The sequence below is a fragment of the Barbatula barbatula genome (assembly GCF_947034865.1).
Source record: "Barbatula barbatula genome assembly, chromosome: 25".
Lineage (NCBI taxonomy): Eukaryota > Metazoa > Chordata > Actinopteri > Cypriniformes > Nemacheilidae > Barbatula > Barbatula barbatula.
The window spans coordinates 15,973,268-15,995,779 of NC_136788.1; the positions used below are offsets into that span (position 1 = coordinate 15,973,268).

At 40.0% G+C, this 22,512-nt stretch overlaps 2 protein-coding genes across 2 annotated transcripts in view; both read left to right on the plus strand.

Annotated features, from left to right (window-relative positions):
• slc25a22a (solute carrier family 25 member 22a) overlaps positions 1 to 9,037 on the plus strand; it is a gene marked incomplete at its 5' end in the record, with an annotated part of 11,099 nt that extends 2,062 nt beyond the window's left edge. The window contains 9 exons of the mRNA XM_079450938.1: positions 5 to 104; positions 186 to 241; positions 607 to 697; positions 1,418 to 1,475; positions 2,471 to 2,531; positions 3,149 to 3,296; positions 3,374 to 3,528; positions 3,785 to 3,860; positions 3,998 to 9,037. Coding sequence (XP_079307064.1) covers positions 5 to 104; positions 186 to 241; positions 607 to 697; positions 1,418 to 1,475; positions 2,471 to 2,531; positions 3,149 to 3,296; positions 3,374 to 3,528; positions 3,785 to 3,860; positions 3,998 to 4,151 — 899 coding nt within the window. The 3' untranslated portion in view covers positions 4,152 to 9,037. The remainder of the gene's footprint in view (positions 1 to 4; positions 105 to 185; positions 242 to 606; positions 698 to 1,417; positions 1,476 to 2,470; positions 2,532 to 3,148; positions 3,297 to 3,373; positions 3,529 to 3,784; positions 3,861 to 3,997) is intronic.
• Positions 9,038 to 14,117: 5,080 nt separating this feature from the next.
• syt7a (synaptotagmin VIIa) overlaps positions 14,118 to 22,512 on the plus strand; it is a 68,691-nt gene continuing 60,296 nt past the window's right edge. Inside the window, exon 1 of the mRNA XM_079450739.1 lies at positions 14,118 to 14,234. Coding sequence (XP_079306865.1) covers positions 14,201 to 14,234 — 34 coding nt within the window. The 5' untranslated portion in view covers positions 14,118 to 14,200. The remainder of the gene's footprint in view (positions 14,235 to 22,512) is intronic.

Sequence of the window (22,512 nt, forward strand, 5' to 3'; positions counted from 1 at the left end):
GGAGGCGTCGCCGGACTGATCGGTGTGACCTGCGTGTTTCCCATCGATCTGGCCAAGACTCGTCTGCAGAACCAGCAGAATGGATTTCGACTCTACACCAGCATGTGAGTGTGAACTGATCCATTCAAATCTAATAGCAAACTCAGATTCTTGAAGTTCACGTGTCATGTGTGTTTGTGTTGCAGGTCTGACTGCCTTATTAAGACCATTCGGTCGGAGGGATATTTTGGAATGTATAGAGGTAAGTGTGTTTAAAGCTGGAATATGTGAAGTGTTTTGCTTCAAAATATGTTTCTAATCGCTGACGGATCAGACTTCACGGGGAATGTTGTGAAATGTTTGACTTCAACACATGGAAAGATTAGCATGTGACTTAAACTGCAGTTTTAAGGTTCAAACAGAGATGGTGATACACCGGCAAACATTTTAGTTTTGTTTACTTACTTTTATTTGCACTTTTATTCATAAAATCGTAGATTATGGAGAGGAAATAGGAAAAGGAGAATCAAGCATGCATACTTAATATGTAAGTTAGTGTAGGCTTTGTGTTTTAAAGAAAATCTAAAGTCATCTCTCTCTCTCTCTCTCTCTCTCTCTCTCTCTCAGGTGCTGCTGTAAATTTAACTCTCGTCACTCCTGAAAAAGCCATCAAGCTTGCGGCCAATGATTTCTTCAGACATTACCTCTCTAAGGACGGGTGAGTGACATGCAAACACACTCAACTATGGGCACAGATCAATATAAGTTACTTCACACACGCACACACAGAGTGATGCTGACACAGCCTTTGGCCTAACACACTGCTTGCTTTCATTCCCGTCCACACACACTTTACATTTCTCACCCCTGTGTGAAATATGTCAGGTTACGGTAACATTCAGTAAAAGGTGACCAAAGGTATAACCATTTCAATATAAAGTGTTTTTTCTGCCACTACCATAACGTTAACGTGGTGTATGTTTCATTAATATGGTAGTCAATCCGCATGGCATTGTACAAACGGTATTAGCATGGTCCTTAAAATACCCCTTTAAGAACCGTACGCTAAATCAAAGTACCGTCTATGAACCACAAATCTTTGGAATGTTTCATGGTGTTACAATTTTTCACTGTTACTGTATCACGGTACAGCCACATCCCAACACTGTCAATCATCTCAATCCATTCAGCACATGGAACAATATCACATTGCATCACACGACACGCATTAATATTAAATAGGGGCCGCTGCACACAGACAATACCCACAATGCCCTGCTCAGATGTCTCAATGATTCCCGGACCACCTGCGTCGCCATGGCGACCATACTCCGGCACCAGTGAATTATTGACCACGGCTGCCCAGTCACAGTGTGAATTATTAACAAGCCTCCGTGTGTGTTTGTGATAATCAAGCTTTCTTTCTCTCTCTCTTCAGACAGAAACTCACTCTGTTACGAGAGATGCTGGCCGGCTGCGGCGCCGGTACATGTCAGGTCAGTATGCAACGAGAGAGAGAGTATGATGTAATGTAGAGTATGCACTAAAGTACACATGCTTTCTGTAATGGATCTGATATTTGAGCATCCATTAATAGCTTTTATTCATTGGTGCTATTATTTCCCACACACACATACACGTGAATACACACCAATTTGTGTTTGAGTTTGATTCATGCAGATAATTGTCTTTAATGGCCTGGGAGACAAAACGCAAAGGCATTAACCGTACAAACACACAGTACACGTTATACACACCTGAGCTCATCTTCCACAAACAGAGCAAAGATTCACCTGCAGGAGTGCTTTTGCCATTTTTCTGACGACAGTTATAGGAATAAACTGCTGATCTGTAAGGTAGTGTAGTTCATCAGCAATTTTATGAATTGAAATAACAGAGTTACGTATATACAGAATAGTGATGCAGTCGTGTGACAGCTGTGAGTCAATCACAAGGTTTAGTTTAAGTAAAATAATCAGAAGTATGTCGTGTTATGAAAGGAGAACGAGTTGCTAGACTCAACCCATCTGATTCTACATTTACATTACATTTACATTTAATCATTTAGCAGACACTTTTATCCAAGAGTTCAGGGAGCAATAAGTCAAATGTCATAAAAGAGCAATCATTTATTGCTATTATTTATTAAAATAAAAGTATTAAAACAATACAAAATTTACTAGTTTCAACAAAAGCCAGACCACTACCTGTTGAGAGAAGGAGAGAGGGTTAGTGTACTTTTTTTTCATTTGTCTGTCAATCTGAATGTAGGAGGATGTTGTCGATTGTGCGTGATTGTGGTTCTGGATGCTGGAAGCTGTGATTGTCTTAAACAACAGCTAGCTGAAGAATAAACTCAACATATAAAGATGTAACACAACCGGTTTAACCATTTACAGTGACATCAAAAATCTGGTGTAGGTTTCACATCTTTTTGTGTGGACATTTATATGTGCTCATCACTGTTGTCTGATTATGTTTTGTGTTTCAGGTCATTGTTACGACACCAATGGAGATGCTGAAGATTCAGCTGCAGGATGCTGGAAGGATTGGTAAGAACCTAGAGGTTTAAAATGGCAATATTAGATGACGGTGAAACATCGCCCTCTTTTGGCCACGTTGACCAACGGGGTTGACATACAGCTGCAGAAATATTTAAGAGACTATTCCAACATTTGTATTTAATGAGCTTTTCTAGATGTGTTGTGGCCACTCCGGTCCCGTGTCTGTTGAGTTACAACAAAATCAAACTTCTAGAGTGTCAAAGTCCTCCAACAGCAATGTGAAAGCCTTGATTTTTATGATGTGTCTTGTCATGTTCTTTCACATTGATGTTGGAGGACTTTATCACTCCCGAAGTTTGATTTTGTTTAAATTCATTTTTGAACTTTTCATAAACTCATGTACAAATTTTTCCTGTTTCTCTAGTTTTCATTTTCTGCTAATAAATGTAAATAGATTCATTATTTTTATTTGACATTTGTGAGAAATATTGTTAGTAGTTTACATAATGAAACAAAAATTATAGTTTTACACAAAAACTTAATTTTGACATGGTAATCTCTTTAAGATTTGACAAATTATTATATAATTCACACAGTGCGAGCAAAGTCCCATTTATGCTGCTTAGTGTGTAATTGTGTGTGTGTGTGTGTGTGTGTGTGTGTAGCGGCCCAGAGGAAGCTCATGCCTCAGGCAGTGACCCCCGGAGGCCCGGTCGAGGTGAAGTCTCCCACTGCTATGCAACTCACTCGAGAATTACTGAAGGAAAAAGGCATCGCGGGTCTCTACAAGGGCCTGGGAGCCACGCTGCTCAGGTATAAAAACACACATATAGCCATTTCAGAAATACTCACACAACACGGCATGGCTAACCCAAGTCTCGTTTTTTCAGGGACGTCCCGTTTTCCGTAATTTATTTTCCTTTGTTTGCTAATCTGAATAATTTGGGAAAGAAAGACGCTGACGGCCCCGCCCCTTTCTACGTGTCATTCCTGTCCGGCTGCATCGCTGGAAGCACGGCCGCCGTCGCCGTCAACCCTGTAGATGGTAACGTTCTTTTCAATGCAGTTTTTTTGTCAACCGAGAAGGCAATCCCACAACGCACCGCATTCCATATACAAATACGTATTATAATAGCGTATTATTATGGAGTGCATGCTAAATCAGACACTTGTAAGGTTTCATTTCAGTTAGGATGTTCCCTCAGGGCAAGGTTTTGAAAAAGGGCGTTTTGCAATCCACGTGTGCTCTTTTACAACTGTTCCCGTTGAAACCGTCTGTACTTGCTGTGTGTGTGTTTCAGTGATAAAGACCAGGTTACAGTCGCTCACGCGAGGTAGTCAAGAGGACACTTACAGTGGGGTGACGGACTGTATCAGGTGATGTGATATTTATTGGCTTGCGTGGTCATCAGGTGACCTAATCTTATTCATTCCTTTCAGCAGCGATCTTTAGCAGATGCTATAAAAGATTTATTACACATTTTTATTTATTCTCTTCATCTATCTGATTACAGGAAGATATTACACAACGAAGGTCCTGGTGCTTTCCTGAAGGGGGCGTACTGCCGAGCTCTTGTCATCGCCCCTCTGTTCGGCATCGCACAGGTGGTGTACTTTCTAGGTGTGGGAGAGTACATCCTGAGCTGTCTGGCCAAACGAAACAACTAACCGATCTTCTCACCGCCATCTCCCGACCCAACACGCATTGCGCCAGTCAGATCTTTTCCCCGCCCCTCTCCTCCCTCGCGAGGTTCGCCGTGACCGAAGGATCAAAACGTAACGTGGACCACTTTACCTGATTTTTAGCGTTTGTTGTTGTGGCGTTTTGACGTGTGTTTTTATCTGAATGTGGTGGTTTTAATACTGAGAGTTAAGTGAGACTGTGTTTGCCAAGCTGCCTGGTTTGTCTCCTCTGGTCTCGCGCTGAGACTAAATGACTTTGATTCGTTGATATATATACAATCATGATCATTTAATCCTTGTAAATGGCGAGCCATCGTAAGATCGCTGGAGGTGTGTTATCTTACGACGTAGTTGATAAGTCATGACACTTGGAACATTATGCCCTTGCAAAAACAACTTGCTGTTTTGAATTTCTTAAAACTGGAGGGCCTGTAATGTTCTCTGTGAACTTTATTATTTTGCCCCTGTGTTTGCTTATGTTTGTCGGCCAAGTTTGAATGCTCTTTGCGCTAGGACTAACCTTTAGCTGACGTATAAAAGTTTGTGTGTGTGTTTGTGTTTCTCAATGTGTTAGATGTTGAACACACACAAACAAACACACAACGGACACACATGCTGAGATAGCGAGTATAGGGACATCGAAATGTTAACTTGTATTAAAACATCGCGCAAAAAAATTCAATGAGTTGAAAATGTGAATGATATTTGAAAACGTCTCTCAAATTGACCGAATCAAAGTGTAAAACCTTTAAAACATAAGCACTCCTTCTCTTACACTTTTTGAAGGATAATCCTCAGATCATTTTTTGTGTCCAAAAAGGCAGCGATTCTATTATTGAACTCGATTCATTTATTGTTTGTAGCGAATAGCACAAAAACAAATGAAATACTATTTATGAAGTTTACTAGAGTAAATCACATTCGTAGGTGATCTGAAGTCTATTTACAATCCAATTTTTAAAAAGCCAATCGGCTTTCTATCTCTATTCCGCATTTGACCTGTTCTTCACATTTTGCCAGGAATTAATATCCATAAGAAAACTTACACGCTTCAAACTGCCTCTTTCTTTCGAATCATTCCTTCCTCCCTCCAACAAACCCAACCGAACCTGGTATATATTTCTCATTACTACGATATCGCTTGCGATCCCTATAATCCGATTGGGGTTTCATATCAGATCACTTCTCTAGTTTTATCGTTGAAAATATGTAGCACATTGGTTATTAAAAATAAACAAAAACCAGTTATTGAGCACACGAAATCAATGTTGAAGAGTCATTTGACTTCAACCCAAGCATGAGTACATAAGTAACCTGCAATTGTATGTTTCAAACAGAGGTGGCGATAGAGAGGCAAACATTACAAATATCAGATTAACAGAAACTCACCACAGGATTTGTAAAAGCCAAAGTGAAGTGTATTATGATTGTAAGACCTCCCCTTTGGCTGCGTTTCTAAGCTCCCATGATGCATCACGGGAACACGGGAGGGAGAATTGTAATTGTCATTCCAAGCTGAAAAGCACACGCTTATGAAGTGATGGTCCAGACTTTAAACTCAAGTCAATCAAATAATATTGATTATTATAGACGTCTAAACACACATGTGTGTGTAATTATATCTCACTATATATTTGTATGGACAGTTTTATTAGTGTTTAATCGTGTGTGATTATTGTTGATTACTGTAATGTACATATGCAGATGATATTATTACGATTGTTTTGTTTATGTTGCTTATTTGCACACCCCACGTCGTTTGCCTGTCCATTCCTTTTACGTTTATCGGCATCTGGAATCACGAGTTATTGCGGTTTACATTTTTACACGTTTGAACCAGTGTTGGTTTTGGAAAGCATGCGTCCATTTTCTTTCTCAAATGCACTACCGGACGAATCGAACAAAGCACTTGTAATGCACATTTACGCCGTCCGTCTTTATTTGTGGCGTCTTAGATGCGTTTGGATCGATCCTCAAACGGGCCTATTGTGAGAACTCAAAAACAACAGCTTGTGTTTCCTCTAACAATATGTGCTGTCACAACACCCGACAGCGGTTACGGTGAGATAAGGTTGCCTACGTGTTTAGTAAAGAGTGCTGTGGGCTCAGGCTCACAAATGCGTTGCGAGAGTCTGTTTTACACTGCCAAATGCTTTCTGACCAAATCCCGACTTCTAATACCTCACCCTTTCTGTTTTTCCTTTTCTTATTTCTAACCTTTTCTTTTCCAGAATTATTTAAGAACCTCCGTGTAAAGGCCGGTTCGCACCAAGTACACTCATAGCATCCACACAGTTATGTTTATTCTAAGCTCGCGCGGTGCAGTTTCACATTTTAAAGGGCCAGTGTATACAATTTAGAGGCGGTGAAGTTGTGAAATGCAACAAACGGCTCACTACACCCCTTCCTTTCAAAGCACTACGGTGGTTGACATGGGACAAACATATGGTCACGTTTCAGCTTCTTTGCTGGAGATAACGTATTTATGAAACGTGCTCTGTAGAGCCGTTTGTCCTTTTAGGGCTACTGTAGAAACAACATGGCGAATTCCATGTGCGGTGTATGTACATAGAAAGAGCTCATTCAAACATAATACAAATATTATTTAAGGTCTTTGTACACCTCTGAACACATAGTTATTGGCTATAAAGTTTCACTGTATAGTCTATATAGTTATCGTCCTTGGTGTGAACAGTTCTTATATTAGTAACTATCCTTTTTTGTGGCCAAAGTGACATAATGCGTCGCACTGCATTAACTAGAAAACGTAGTAACACTGCGTTAAAAAAAGGAATTTCTTACTCAGTACTTTTGTCTTGTTTTTCAGAACAAATATCTAAACATTCTTAAAATATACATTTATTTGAGAAGCAAAACTACTTGAGATATTAAATGATTTTGTCCTGCAAACTAAATCAAGCATCAAATGTAACTTTTATACATAAACTCAATGTTGATGTGAGATGTGGTTCTTGATTTAACAATGTTTAGATATTTGCACCGGACTATACGGAGTAAGAAGACCATTTCTTACCATTTGAATTTGAGCAGTGAATTGACATGTCGTAGTCGTCCTTCCAATAATAAACTGATTTGAAACCAGTCAGAAGTGGAGTGACAACTGTATTCATCCCCAATGTGTATGTGGCCGCCGGGCGGGAGTAGCACCGTGCCGATCAGAGCTGTCTTACAGGAGAAAGCCATTATAATGTGCTTTAAGTGCATTCTCACGTTCAGTGTTGATGTAGATCGGCTATTATCGTTCTGCAATTGAATGTAGATTGTTACTTATGAATATGAGAATAACTGTAATGATCATTCGCTGGAGCTTTAGAAGATTACATGGTGCTGTTTTACAAGTAAACATCTCTAGTATTGGTGAAAATTCAGCATTTCAAAACGGATGCTCATAATTATTTATTTCACAAAGGTCAGATGTTGGACTTTACAGGGTCGTAACACATGCAGATTTTTAATGCGAGTGGTTACCTCATCAATGTTTATATGACATTTAAACGAAATGCGATGTCAGATTGAAGCTTTTGCCACCAGTGAAACCCGAACTTTAAAGACTTTGTAAGTCCGACCCTGATGATCTTTTTTTATGCCTCGTCTTTGTTTCATCAGCTGTTATTGTTGATATTTTGTCCTGAACATTCCTAATGCTAAAATGTCTAAATATTTTCCTTACTGTGATGATTATTGTCTGTGATTTTTGTGATGATTTTGTTTTTTGATTGTGATTTCCATCATGTTTTATCGGCTGTGAACTGATGTGTTTCGTGACGGGTCATGTACTGTATGTGTTTGCACAGGGGTCAGTCAAGTGCACGGGTGTGTGTGTGTAATGGCGCCTTGTTTTTTGTCGTTTATGTAACACACGAGTGTTAAACATTCCCTCCATTTCTTTTTCCACCATCTGTCCTATCTTTTTATACTTGAAGGAATTAGACAGCAGGTGGCAAAAAAACACCAAATATTGAATCGATTTTACAATAAAACGACACGAGCACAAAAGATATCTGGCACAGCTGCAATATTCACAATCTACCCTTTGATATCGTACATATTCTGTTTGCTAAAGAAGCGATATTGTTAGCGATGTATAACCGGTTTGTTTCGACAAACCACAGAATGTATATTTAAATCATATAACCAATGTTGATAATAGGATTCAATCTTATTTAGTAGTAAATTAGATGTTAGATATTTAAGATCTCACTCTTTAAATAATAAAGATCATATCTACAGTATATATAAAGACCAGCGCATATTTATGCAATAATTAAGAAATAGTCCATAGAAAGTGGTGTAAACACTTTTAAAACATGCACATGTCATATTATATCCCAGTGAAAAGAAAAAAAGGTATTTTACAACCATGTTTGTTTTCTTTTGCATCGTGACACTTACAAGCACATCTGCCCTTTAAGTCTCCATGTTAAGAAACTGGCAATAAAATACTAAATGGACCTTAAAATAGACACATAATGCAAATTATAATCTGTCTTTTCATACTGGGGTGAAATATGACGTGATGCTTCACGTGCTGCTGTTTACTGACCCGTAGAGTTATAAACAGAACATCCATCCGCAACGCTTTGGCTTTCCTCCTCCGAGAGAACAGGTGCAATGGCGCACTTTAACTAGACAATACACAAGTACGCAAAGTGCACAACACAGCACTCCTGGAAGTGACGTGAATCTGTATGTCAAGGCAGAGCGTGTGTGTGTGTGTGTGTTGTCATGCAAACATCACATGTGTGAGACTGAAATACAGCAATCGTTTTGATCGTTGTTGTAAAAACTGATAACACACTTCCTTCCATGTCACAGATTGTTGTTCAATAAAACGACTTTGTTCATAAAGGTTTTTTGGCCTGTGATGATTTTGTTTACCTTAAAGAGAGGCGTGGCTTTCTCTCAGCATCTATATAACTACACCGACTTACTCTCCCAACTTAATGAGTAACCCATGAGATGGATGGTTCATTTAATCTGTGTGCATAGAGATATGTGCATAAAAATGTTATTAAAGATACATTGTGTGTTATCGTTCCCGCTGAAGATAGCAATAGAAATTCTAATGTCCAGTATGAGCCATCAGCTGTTTTCCATTGAAACCAGTACAACATTTCTTTGTTTTGGGTATTATTCCAGTAGGGTTGTGTTTTATTGATCCCATCCGCTAGATAACCACCAACAGAACCAAACACATTACCAGTAGAGACCCACATAGACCATTATAGCTTCCTTTAAAACCAGCACAGCTACCATTATGACCATTAAAACCATCAGGACTGAGATCTGTCCAGGGAAGCAAATGAAGTGATAAATTGATACAAAGGCAGACATAAGTATGGCAAATTCTCACTTAAATTTTCACCAGAAGAGAAAGAAAAGTTTAAAAGGGGTATATCTGTTTACAATGTGTATATATGTTTATTTATTCACCATCCATATATAGCCACGTCTTCCCTTTTCTCAAGGTCACATTATTATGTGTGCAGTAGTCAGAAAGAGCCACTAGATGTCACTGTGGTGATATAAATAATATACAGAGTGTGATGAAAAATGACTGATTTGATCCAGTAAGTCACACAAGCCATACAATATTACCCATTCTTACTTTATAAAACAACAAGACCGGTGGCCGCAAGCATACATTCTTTATCCACCGGGTTTGTTTTTGCTCGAAATAATGGCGACTGAAAGATACATCTTTAATGTGTTTGTTACCGAATGTGATTTTTTCCTGCTTTCGATTTCCAGGAGACCAGACAGGAAATGTAATCCCATCCATTCTGCGACAGTCAGTGTGTGTATTGAAATTCAATGCGGGTTATGTTTCAAGTGGACCGCGCGCGGTAAAATATGATCCATTCTATGTTTACTACAGTGAGCTCATTCACTGCACGTTCAGCCTTCAGGTCACGTTTACTATTAACACGTGACCTCAAAATACAAAAGACAAGTGAGTCATTGCACAATTACAATAAGTGCATGTCAGGTAGGCTATATACACCGAGGTTTAACGTATTGTAGTATTACATCATCTTTATGATCTCTTAAAGAAACAGTTCACACATCTTTACTCGCCCCCTTGTCGTTTCAAACTTTATGAAATAGAGAAAACAGCATATGCGTTTGGGAACAGGGAGAGAAATGTCATTTTGAGGGAAACTATTCCTTTAACACAACACATCGTCATTAAGGGATGTCGCCACGGCAATTGTTCTTGACAGCTGCATCGTAAGTCAAGACGAACGCATGACCTGTGCGATGGTCTCCATAATAAATAGTTAAAACGCAGCTGCATGCATGAGAGCTTATTTTAAACATATATTCAGTAAAAATCAACCATGAACTAGCTAAGCTTTTACTCTGAGAGAGAGAGAGAGAGAGAGAGAGTGGTAATGTGTATATAGGCCACTAAATCAATGGGAATCAAGTTTTCTGAGAGGAGAAGACAGAGATATTTATAGAGAGAGAGTGAAAGCAGATGTGATGGACTGACCTTAAAGATCAGTCCTAGAAAACCAAAACACACAGAGTACAGTACATGGCTTTATAACATATGTGTGTTTATATAACCCGATGATTTGGAAAATGCCCTATAGCATCTTGGAGCAAATCTCCTGTAAAATATGTGTTCTTTTTTTTTGTTTGAAATCCTTAATTTGACTCCATAATGTTCCTGTTTTACATTTCACACCAATCGCACACTTTTTATGACACTGACTCAAAGTGAAATGTTGTTGTATCGACTTTATACCCGCCCTAGTGACGAACACAGGGAAGATCTCGCGTGTATTTCTCATGTTAGTCTATGGTGTCTTTTGATTGAGAAGATAATTGAGTGTATAATTCACCCACCTCACAGGCACCAAACACATTACAGCCGCACGCAGCATTACTGTAATGAGTATCATACATCAGACTCATTCCAGCTCATTACACGGGTGCATTGACACACTTTACATGGAAAAAACAAACATGGCACTTTACATTGGTAAATAAGGTCATGTTTGATTTTATAGATCCTCAGTCAGTGGATGCAATTAAATCGCTGTTGGGTGCAATAAACCATTAATCTTCATCATGTGCTATTTATGGCATAAAAATAATAAGTGCGTGTGTGTCACACATTCATTTACATCACATAAATGCTGACTTTAGCAGAAGATAATAAATGAAGGAGAGCGATGAATTGTGGGTAATTACCGCCAGGAGGCGTGGTCAGGGTTGTCCTTCCTCAGCACACACGCACACCTGCTAAAAGAGGAGAAAAACCTCATTTACATCTGAAGTATTGTATTATTTAACATCTAGAGATGAATGCATCAATATTAGTGCTTTTCAACAAATAATTCATATTTTTGTGTTTACTTTATATATTTGACACACAAACTGTACACCTCGTTGCTCTTTCACGCTGTCAAAAATGAAGCCACGCATTGCCTGTACATTGTATATTAAAAGTTTTTAGTGTGATTTCACTTGAAGCACTAAAACTGGATTTGTCACCAAAGAGTTTTAACAACAAAAGACTTGTTTTTCATCAGGACTGTGACGACAAAATCCACACGCTCACGTCACATGTACATGCACGAAAGACAAATTCATATTATAAGCCATCCGGACACAGTTCATTGAGCATCAAGTCACCCTTATGGCAGTTTGTTGAATATGTAACGGTTATATAAGAGTTTATATCTCCATTTGTGCCTGGCCTGTATATACAGACTCTCAACGGACCACTCGCATCCATCCCTGATCTTTACAATTACACCTGAAGACTTTATGTGTCTCAACTACCACAAAACTCCCCAAATAAATGATCTGGGGCGGTTTGGAAAATCATAATATAATGACTATCATAAGCATTAGAGGTGATGAGTAGCCCTGTCTCTTAGCTTATCTTGTGAGAGGAACCACGACAGGCTTTGTTTTGTGTAGATGAACGTCTAGAATGATTTCTAAGCCATTTTTGTTCAAACCTGCTCTAATCTTCAGATACAGTAGTTCACCCCGTATACTTTATTCAGAATGCAATATCTCTATTTCATAAGTCACTCATTTGGATGGACTTGACTTTTAGTGCATGGCTATTAATACGGATGTCTGCTGGTTGACATTAGCTCTACATTAATGCCTGCAAGGTTAAAGTACACACATCTAAGATTACAACTTTGGGACTGAGAAACCCATGTTGATGCACCAGTGTTGAATATTGCATGACATCTAAAGTAAGCTGGAGTGCAGACAAACTCACCATAGTGTGCATGCTGTAAAATGCAACCTAACTGCACACTTAAAAAAGAGACCTTGTTGAAAATAAAATCTGTGACTATGCAAACCTCACCTACAAAGTATTTCATGTTCTATTGTAAAAACACAACGTTATCTCAGTTAAATGGCACATTTTTAATCGCAGAAGCACAATTTAAATATAAATAACCATATAATAACAAAAGTGTGCAACAATTTGAAAATCTGGAATTTATTATGGTTGGGCGGGTCCATTTCTTTCTCTGACCAATTGCAGATGCAAATATTTACTGTTCGTTATTATTTGTATGATTTCATTTGATAAGGTTTAATAACAAGAAAGAACCAACTACTTAAGAAACGGGAAAACTATTAAAAACTATCCGCAATGTCAGTAAGTTAAATGACGACAAGGGGCGTGTCTCAATGCGCCATATTTTAATGTAATTTTTTTTATTGAACAAATATTCATGTACTAACAATATGGCAATAATAACAGTTCTTACCATTGAAACCCCCAAACGGGTGCAGGTACATAAAATACACACAAAAAAGGGAAAAAATTATATAAAAAATATATATAAGGGGCTAGGGTTTCTTAATCACTCTAAGGGCTTTTGAAACAAATTCACCATGAAATGCACAGAACCTTGGCATCACCTTTAAATATTTTAGGTAAATTTTTAACCAAATTTTTAGGATTGTTAACCAAGAAGTTGACTTTGTTATTTCCCATTAAAAGTCCATATATAATGTCCTTTGCTGTGACGTCTTCGAGGCGAGGTATCTTTGGATAAAGCCAGCCATAAATATCATACATACATATATTTGAATGTAACTAACAGGACTTGAACGTGTCGACTTTTAATAAACTTTATGATTAAACCCATTTCCCCTCGACGTACACATTTGTCGAAGTCTTTCCTTTTGCGTTTCAAGGGAGAAAAGAAACAAAAACGTACTGTTTCAGATATTAGTAAAAAATCAATTGCAGGTGTATTGTTGTTGTGATGGCACGCTTGGGCCGCTACACGGCGCCACTTTGACACGCAATCCATCAGCTGTTCCAGAGGCGCGACTGGCGTGCGCAATGAGTGCGCGCACAGAGGTTCATTACGGGACGGGAGATATATGGTCGGTCGCTAATCCCATTCGTTCTCTCTTTCATATTCACGACGACACCCGGTGATGCCGCTACCTGGGATGAGGCGGGCGGGGGATCCGCTGGGAAAGCGGTGTTGTGACCAGCCCCACCTGCGGAGCCTCATCTGCGCCACCGGTGCACAAATTGGATGTTATGCAACAACTGGTTAATAAAGCACAACTCCTGACACTTGTCTCAGTGGGTACCAGGTGCATCTTCAAGACTCAAAGGACAGGAGCATCCCTGTTTAGAAGGCGCGTGCACGATATTTTGCATCTCTGCAATTGAATAAGGTTTATTGGTATATGTAACCATTTGGCATCGTCAAAACACTGTATATATAAACGCACACACACACAATGACAGGTCCAATGCATTGTCTATCCCAGCCCACCCACCCCACCCGCGGGGCAATGTCTCAAAGCACGTCACCGTGCGCGTGTGAGGAGGGAGAGAAAGTGTGTGTGTGGAGACAACCTGCTCGCGCGTATTTCTGGGAGGACTCTCCGCCGAGCATCGAAACAATAAACACTCACGAAACCGCAAGAGTTTCCCCGGCGGAGTAACAATAACCAGTGAAATCACGTCACCCCATCCAGTCAGAAGTCAATTTGCAGCCATGTATCTGAACAGGGAGGAGGGCTACACCAAAGGTGAGTGCATTTTTATTTGCCATTAAACTTGTAGGAGTATCTCCGTACGGGCATGGGATGGTCCGGCGGGGTGGCACGAGACGGTTTCGGGACGTTGCAGTTGGCACGATCGCTCATTGCAAGCTGTCACGGGGTGATCTCCGCCTTGCCCCCCCGTGTTTTATCTACGACTGTTTGACATTGTCGCGCTCTCTTCGGGTCACCGATGGGCATTTGCGCGGCAGTGCTGCGTTATTGCAGAATTGATAGGGACGCAAACTTTGATTAGAGGTCCCGTGCAAGGTCTTGGGTGAAGCGGAAGCGTTTGGATAATTGCGGATCGAGTCTGAACTACTTGTTGTGCGATATCTATTCGCCCTTGACGTATCCTCGCATCGAGAGACTTGAGAAAGGACGTGCGACTAAATCACAAGGTCAACGCGTCTTTAACCGTGGCTATCGGTTTTACGCAACGACGTTATACTTTAGGATGAAACCGTGGCTGTTATTCGCGTTATCTCTCCCACGTGTTCCAGGAGCGTGATTCCCCGTTAATTCACGGGGTGTCCACTAACGTTACAATTCCCCCGGTGTCCCTTCCACGGTAAATTAATTAGCTTCGGGGCTCCGGAAGGGGTCAGAATTAGGATCGTTCCAGCAACACCTGCTGCTGTAGTGAAACCCAGAAAGAAAAACGCGTTGAATACGACGTTTGGTGAGGGGGCAAGGCAGCGCGGAAGGTAACGAGCGTGGCGTGAATATGACAGTGTGTTTGGATAGAGAAGGCGGTCACGGACGAGTCCCCAACTATAATTCCGTCACCGAAATGCCCCCGGTTTAAAAAAAGCTCCCATTTTCCCACATCAATGCGGATGTCGATGCGAACGATGCACTTCTATATTCTACACACGAATTTGTATTTACATTACGAAGTCTTTTTCTAAACCCTTTTTTCGACATCTCCAAGAATTCAGTCAGTCAGGTGCCAGACGTTAAGGCATCAATTTGGTTACATAATCGAGACCCACCTTCATCCACGCTAGTTGTGTAGACAGTGTGTGTTTGTTGTGAGCTCAGCTGACGTTATTTCGGCAGTTGGTCGGAGTCGCTCTGAATTCTTCGCGCGTATCGAGGTGGAGGCGGGAAGCGCGAGATCGTTCTCGAGCTGAAGGGTTCCTCGCTCGCGCGCTGCTTGTTTACCGTCATTTTATCGACGGCTCGTTTTTACGAGATAATTGATAACGAGGTATGTGTTTGCCGATAATGTCACACGGATGAACGCGACGAGGGTTCGCTAATTGTGTTTGATTAAAACGCCTTAAGTGTTGCGTAACAGGATTTTAATGAGGGGAAATAACTCGTTCTGAGAGGCGAACAACGAACAGACTGTATATGCAAGTCGCAATCTGGAACCTCACTCCAAATGAGACATATTTAACTTTCATGCTTGTTACTTCTTCTTTTAATGACTTTTGATTAAGTGCAGATAAGGCAGATTTCATTGTGATAGGTGCTTCGAGCAAAGCGGAAGTCTGATGTTATGGATGCTTTCTGTTAAAGAAGCTCCAAGCTTAATTTCATGCGTATTAGTTTGTTTTTTTAGCTAAAAACACAACGCAAGCCTGTTACACCGCCGAGGGTCCTAAAGGAGACGTTAGTGTGAACATGGTGGTTTGTTTTTTAGGTCAATTACTGTCATGGCGGAGAAACAGTTCAAAGATAATCTTGTAGAGTCGTTTAGTTAAAGTCGACCTGCTTATAGCTTGGTAACTCTTATCGCTCAGGTACTGCAAGAATGCTTGCGTATGTACAATTCAGCCCACGCTCACCGTGCGCTGATGTTTGTTGTGTACTTGCAGATACCCAATGTTTGAATGATGCCGTATGGGTCATGAAAAAATGTGGATAGATTCAGTATGTCTTCGGGTGTGTATGGAGAAATTCTGTAAATATGAACGTGTTATTGAGGCACAGATGATAACAGGAGGGGCATAATAGGCAGAAATGATTGACAGGTCATGTATTATTCATGCAATCCTGTTGATCTTAAAGAGAGAGGTGGAGAGACAGACGGCGAGAGGAAGAACGGGACAAATTGTCTCTAGCTGCGTCTCCATAGGCCACATTCAAAAGTGAAAACACTTACTGAGTATAAATACTAAGTACCGTGTCTATCTTGCAGAGTTTTATTCTCTAAATACGGATACGTAGTTTAGATTTCAGACACAGTTTGTTCTGCATCTCCATTGATAGTCATAGTAGGAAATTTGAGTCATACAAGGAACTCCAAAGTTTTGAGAAAGCCTTCCCAAATGGGTGTTTCAAGGAAGTAAATGAAAACCATTCAATTAAAAGATTTGTTCAAAACTCGCTCACTACTATAAATGGTGGTAATAACTGAACACCATCCAGTGAACAAGTCATTGTCTGGTCCTGGATGTATTATGTTCAGTCTCAAGACTTAAAAACCTTTAAAAGGCTCGATTGAATATGGACCCTTTGAGAGAGGTTCTTTGACCTGTCTCCTTACAAAACTACTCCCAGTATCTGAACTCGGGCAACATGGGATATATTGAGACACCAGTACAGAGCTAATATACAGGGGATAAGTGAGAAAGAGAACATTGATTTTAAGCTTTGTAGGATCCAAGCCCGCTCTGATGAAGAACAAGAAATTGATTCTGAATTTAAGCCTCTTCATCGTAATGAAAATTAGATGGCAAAATTGGCCGCTAATGAATATGTCCACACGTTTCAAAGTCGCCTGGGCGTTCGAGTGGAGTTCCTTCGGAAATTATTTTGTGCATTCTCTTCGAAGGCCGTTCTCATTCTCCGTACACGATTGATTTTATTGGCAAATGGGGGTGTGGACGTGACCTTGAACGAAGTGCAAAAGCCCCGTGGTTCATTGTCATGGCTCTTAAGGCGCATTCTTCAGTGAAATTCAATTATCGTCAAAGAGACTCCATACAAATGAACGGTGACCTCAAGATGGAGAACGTTATGTTTACGAATTCCAAGTTTGATTGAGTTTCAGTTGTCGTGATGCCGACTACATCCGTCGTAACAAGTCGTGAAGGACGTTCTGCTCTTAAATAAGTGGTGTTTTTAAAACCAGCAATTTAAGAGCAGATGAATGAAATAATGGTCTCCCGTGTAAAGCGACGGATCTGGCACTCTGATGAGCGATTAAAGGTCTGTCTCTCATATTGATTAATGCTAATTTCCACCCCAGGGTCGGACTGAATGAAAACACAGTTCGAGCGCCTCGGTTCCGCGGTGACAAATATTTTCCTGGGTAACTGTGTGAAATGACATCTTCTGTGGCACTGTTTTTTATTCCACAAATCAGCGGCATTAACGTAATTTGCAGCGATGTAACAGTCATTAAAATGATTAGCGGGGAGAGGGGTGAGCGTGAAATTGAGAATATGGGAGAGAGAGAGAGGTCTGACTTTGCATTGCATCATACCGTCTAGGACTAGACTCTATATTACACGCAATGGTGGACTGCGGTAGATGTTCTTTGTGTTTCGAGGAAGATTTGTAGCATATTTCTTTTGGTTTAGCACAAAATGTTTTTACACGATTGTAGCCGAGTGTAATGTATTGAAAAGCTGTTTGAATGCTGAACTCAGACTTTTTTTAGTTGTACACTTTTGGTAATCTTGGTTTGTGTCCCTCAAGATAAAATAAAATGATCTCATTGAGATTTTATATATTAAACATTTTTTCATTGACTTTGTGGAATATATAAAATGACTAATAATTGTTCCAAATTTGCTTATGGCTTTATCAAAACAGACTTTATATTAAGTACGTTTGGATAAAGTTGAGACGAAACCGAACTGCATTTCAAGCACATAGTAGAAGGGCGTGTCATGCTAATGTTTGGTTGAATTGCAGTTGGTGTTATTGAGACGGAGTGACTGCGAGTCCCCTCTAATGCTTGACTCTGTTTGGATGGGTGAAATTTAAATGGATGTCTGATGGAAAGGGTTGGGCATGGTCGAGCGAGGAAAGAGAGAAAAAGATCATACTCCATTTTCATCAGCAGCTAAATGACATGTAGAAATGGCCTCATGAAAAGTGTTTTTATCTGTTTTTGTAAATGCGACGCCAGCAGGTTTTTTTGTCGTGACCTCTGATTTGCAGCATTTGCGTAATGTGGAAAGCGCTGATGGTGAGATTTCACAAAAACACTTTATTTTGTTTTCACATTGGGGACTTTCTATGGACATTTATTGTTTACATGCTGTTTTTAACGCTAAAGCTAACCTTCATTTAGAAAGAAAATTCACAGAATCTCAATTATTTCTCATGGAGAGCAAATGTAAACTTTGCTTAAATCTCATCTGCGTCTCAGATATTTCTCCTGAGAAAAAGAGTTTGAAATCTCACAAATGTCTCTGTTTTACAAGAGATGTCAACAATGTGTTAAACTGAGCTCAGATTTGTCAAGTCTGCAATCAAAAGTCAATATTATTGAAGATATGAACTCCAATTTTTCTCATCAAATTTACCCAAATCCAGATTATTTTACCTCCACAATCTACATTAGTTTTACACCTCCGTACACTTCAAGTGTTTCAACTAGTGTCCCATTTATTTCTAAACAGTTTCAGGAGAAACGTCTGAGACTAAGTTGAGAACTTCATCAAATCTCCTGAGATATGAAAGAAAAACCTCTTGGCCATAAAATTGAATCCTAGGCTATCTTTATATTTTAAGATGATCAATAAAACGTGTTTTCACATTGTTTTTCTCATGACGACCGTTGGTGAATTCAGATTTGTCTTGTAGGGACATTACATTCTGAGCAGAGACACAGAGCGGGAGCTAATTTCAGCCCTTGTGAGAGGTCACCTGAAATAGACGGGTAGATTTTAGGTCATATTCCTCGAGACTCTCAGAGAAGAACGCAGCTGAGAGAAGCGGTTCTGAGGAATTAGCGAGAAGAAATGAACTGCATGCAACTTAGCATTGCAGCGTGAGATGATTCTCCCTGCGGTTTCCTAATTCAATTTCAACATACTTCCTCTTGTTCAGAGTTATTGAGATGACCTCTTGATTTTGCTCCAAGTCTAAAAGCATCATTTTGGCCGAAACCCTCCATTTGATGAGAGTGAATTAATTCAGTCTAAAAGTGGCACAGCAGCACTTTAGACGAGTAGACTTGAGCTGGGTCCAGACTTACTTGTCATTCAGGTAGAGATGGATGGAAGACTTGTTTTCTTGTTTCTTCTCTTTTATTCTCATGTCCCTTCTCCTCCGTCTTTCTCTGCATACAGTTTTTTCTCTTCTTGTTTTTTCTCCCCTGGTCTTGTCTTATCTTCATGTCATTTTGTGTCTTCTCATCTGTGCTCATCTGTTCTGTTCTTGTTTCTTTTTGTCGATTTTTCTCCTTTCCTCAAATGTATTTATCGCTTTTTTTGTCTATATTGTCTTTTCTCATCTCTGTTCATCTTTTCTATGTTTGTCTGATCTTCCCTATCCTCATCTGTTTTTGTCTCATCTCTTCTCATAACATACTTCCACGTCTATTTTTGTCTGTTGTCTTTTCTCATCTCAATCTCCATCTCCATCTCCATCTCCATCTCCATCTCCATCTCCATCTCCATCTCCATCTCCATCTCATCTCATCTCATCTCATCTCATCTCATCTCATTCTTTTGTCTCTTCTCTCCTCTCCTCTCTTTTTTCTCAAGTACATTTCTAGACTCACAGATATTTGGGAAGTTGGCAGGATTATTATGGCAGAGAGTGTGTGTGAAATAGAGCCCTGGAGTGATACTTAAGTCAAGGTCATGTAGAGGAGAGCGGGCGTGTGTACGAGTCTGAGAATGACGAAAGCGTGAGAGAAGGAGAGAGCGGGCGAGAGAGCTTTGTAAACTCAGAGGTGAGAGAGGGGTGAGAGCAGGTTTACTGATGGTGACAGAGAGAGAGATGAAAGGCTTTCGTCATAGAGCTACATGATGAGCGTTAAACCCACCGTATTCCCGCGTGTGTGTGCGTGCTAGCTTTAACATACAAGCAGCATACATCTTCTTCCCTTCTCTCTTCTCCTCTCTGCTCTCCATGTTCTCATCTTCTACCCCACACTTATCTTTTCTGAACTCCTGTTGTTATTTTCTCTCTTCTAGTTTTATGTTCTCCTCCTTTCCTCTTCTGTCTCTCCTCCTCGTTCTCTCTTTTCATCTCCTGTTTACTCTCCTCCTTTCCTCCTGCTCTCTCCCTCCTGTTGTTGTTAGTTTTCCTCTCCTCCTGTTTTCTTGCTTTCTCGTCTCCCGATTTCTCCTCTCATTTTGTTTTCTTCTCTCCTCTCCGCCTGCTTTCCCCTCTTTTCTTCCTTTTTCCTGTACTTTTCTCTTTTCCTTTCCTCCTGTTCCTCTATTCACCTATTTTCTTCTCTACTCCTCCTGTTTTCTCTTTTCATCTCCAGAAAAATGTAGCTTTGGGAAGAGTGTAATGGCAGTGTAAATTGGCGGAAAAATCGAAATAATCAACAGACAAGACAAAACAGCTCCTTAATAACGATGAAGGTTTGACACCGCAAACACACGGCGCACACTGAGATGTGAGATGCACGTTTTGACTTGCCTCTCTGGAGAACACACGGCATCTCTCAAGAACTATAAAAACTGTACGTGTGTGTGTCTCACACTTCATGTTCGATATTTGTGTGTCTGTGATTGTCTGAGAGAGACATAAGAGATGTTGAATGGGTGTGTGAGGTTGTGCATTTGTCCGTCTGTATGTTACAAAATGAATGCGTGTTGACATTGTGTGTAGAAGTGTGTGTAGGTGCAGTATATATGTGCATGCGTTTATTTATAGCCCTTCATATATGTAATGTAAGAGCTTTATATATAATGTATCTGTGTGCGGTGGTTGAACTTCCTCTCCAGAAGTCTGAGTGCAGCTGAAGGCTAATAAACAGATAAACAAACCCCCCCCCAACAATAATAATGCAAACAAAAACACTATAAACAAAACCGGCATACACCGAATAGATTTTCATCCCAAGCAAAGCAAATGATGCAGCAGACTCGGGCTGTAAATTCATCAGTCTGATGCGTTTAAATAAGGTTATTAGTAGATATGTGTGTACGTGTGCGTGACAATGTGTTGAGAGAAATCTGGCGATGTGTTGAGATGGACAGATTGTGCTGAACAAGTGCCATCTCATCTATCTGTCTGTCTCGAGAGGGATGGAGAGAAGTCCATCACAACCTTTAAACAAACTGACAGAGTTATTTCTCATTGTCCTTTGTATCCGCTCCAGCGCTCACTCGTTAAATGTTTATCAATAGGAATCACTTGACGAGACCGTTTCATATTCATGAGTTGGATGAATATTCGCCGGGATCAGTCGCATAATGAGCAGCAGGTGGAAGATGAAACACAACCAACGCTCAGAATTCCATCACGTTTGTTTACTGACTGCTGTCAACCTGACGTCGATCTCCATTTCCCACCGGGTAGCTCGTTGGAGTTTGATTTTGCGTTTTTGCATCCTCTGATCATCTCCCACTGTCGGATACCCACACGGCTCATACCTGTAGTCTGCCGGATAATTGCTTTCACACGAGTCTATTTATAGACCTTTAGATGCAATAATGACTCCTGACGTGCCAAATACGCTTCGTGAATAGACGCGGTTAGCAAGTGATAATGATTTTAGCACCCCTGCTGTATGAGCCCGTGTTCGCTTATTTATTTATTTGCTTATTTAGTCAGTTATTCCCATTAAGAGAGTCAACCGGCAAAATGTTCAAAATCAGTTTAGTACGGGGCTAGTTGTCACACATTTTACTCCAGTGTATAATTTTCTTATTTATAACATTTTTACAAATATTTGTGTTAATAAATACAATTATTATATATATTTGAATATATTTGTTGTTATTTGAAAGCTAGTTTTGTTTTGGTACACACCTGTATTGACCTTATGAGACAATTTGCACCACCAGTGTTGGTTGTCACTATAGAAACTTATTTGTAAATGGCAAAAAAGCGTGTTTACAATGTGTAAACGTGTACCATTTTTTATCCTGATTAAATATAATGTTTCCTTATATTCAGATTTCCAAGTAATGATTCTAACTAAGTTATTTCGATTTTAATCTATGTACAAAACTACGTCTAAAGCGAACACATTTGTGCATTTGGATAAAAACAACAAGTTTATCATAGTTAGCCCCTGTGACAACTAGCCCCAGTCTCTCCTGCGTCGTACAATAATAATAATAATCTGCTCTGATACTACCACAAGGTCTAGCCCAGGGGTCTAAACATT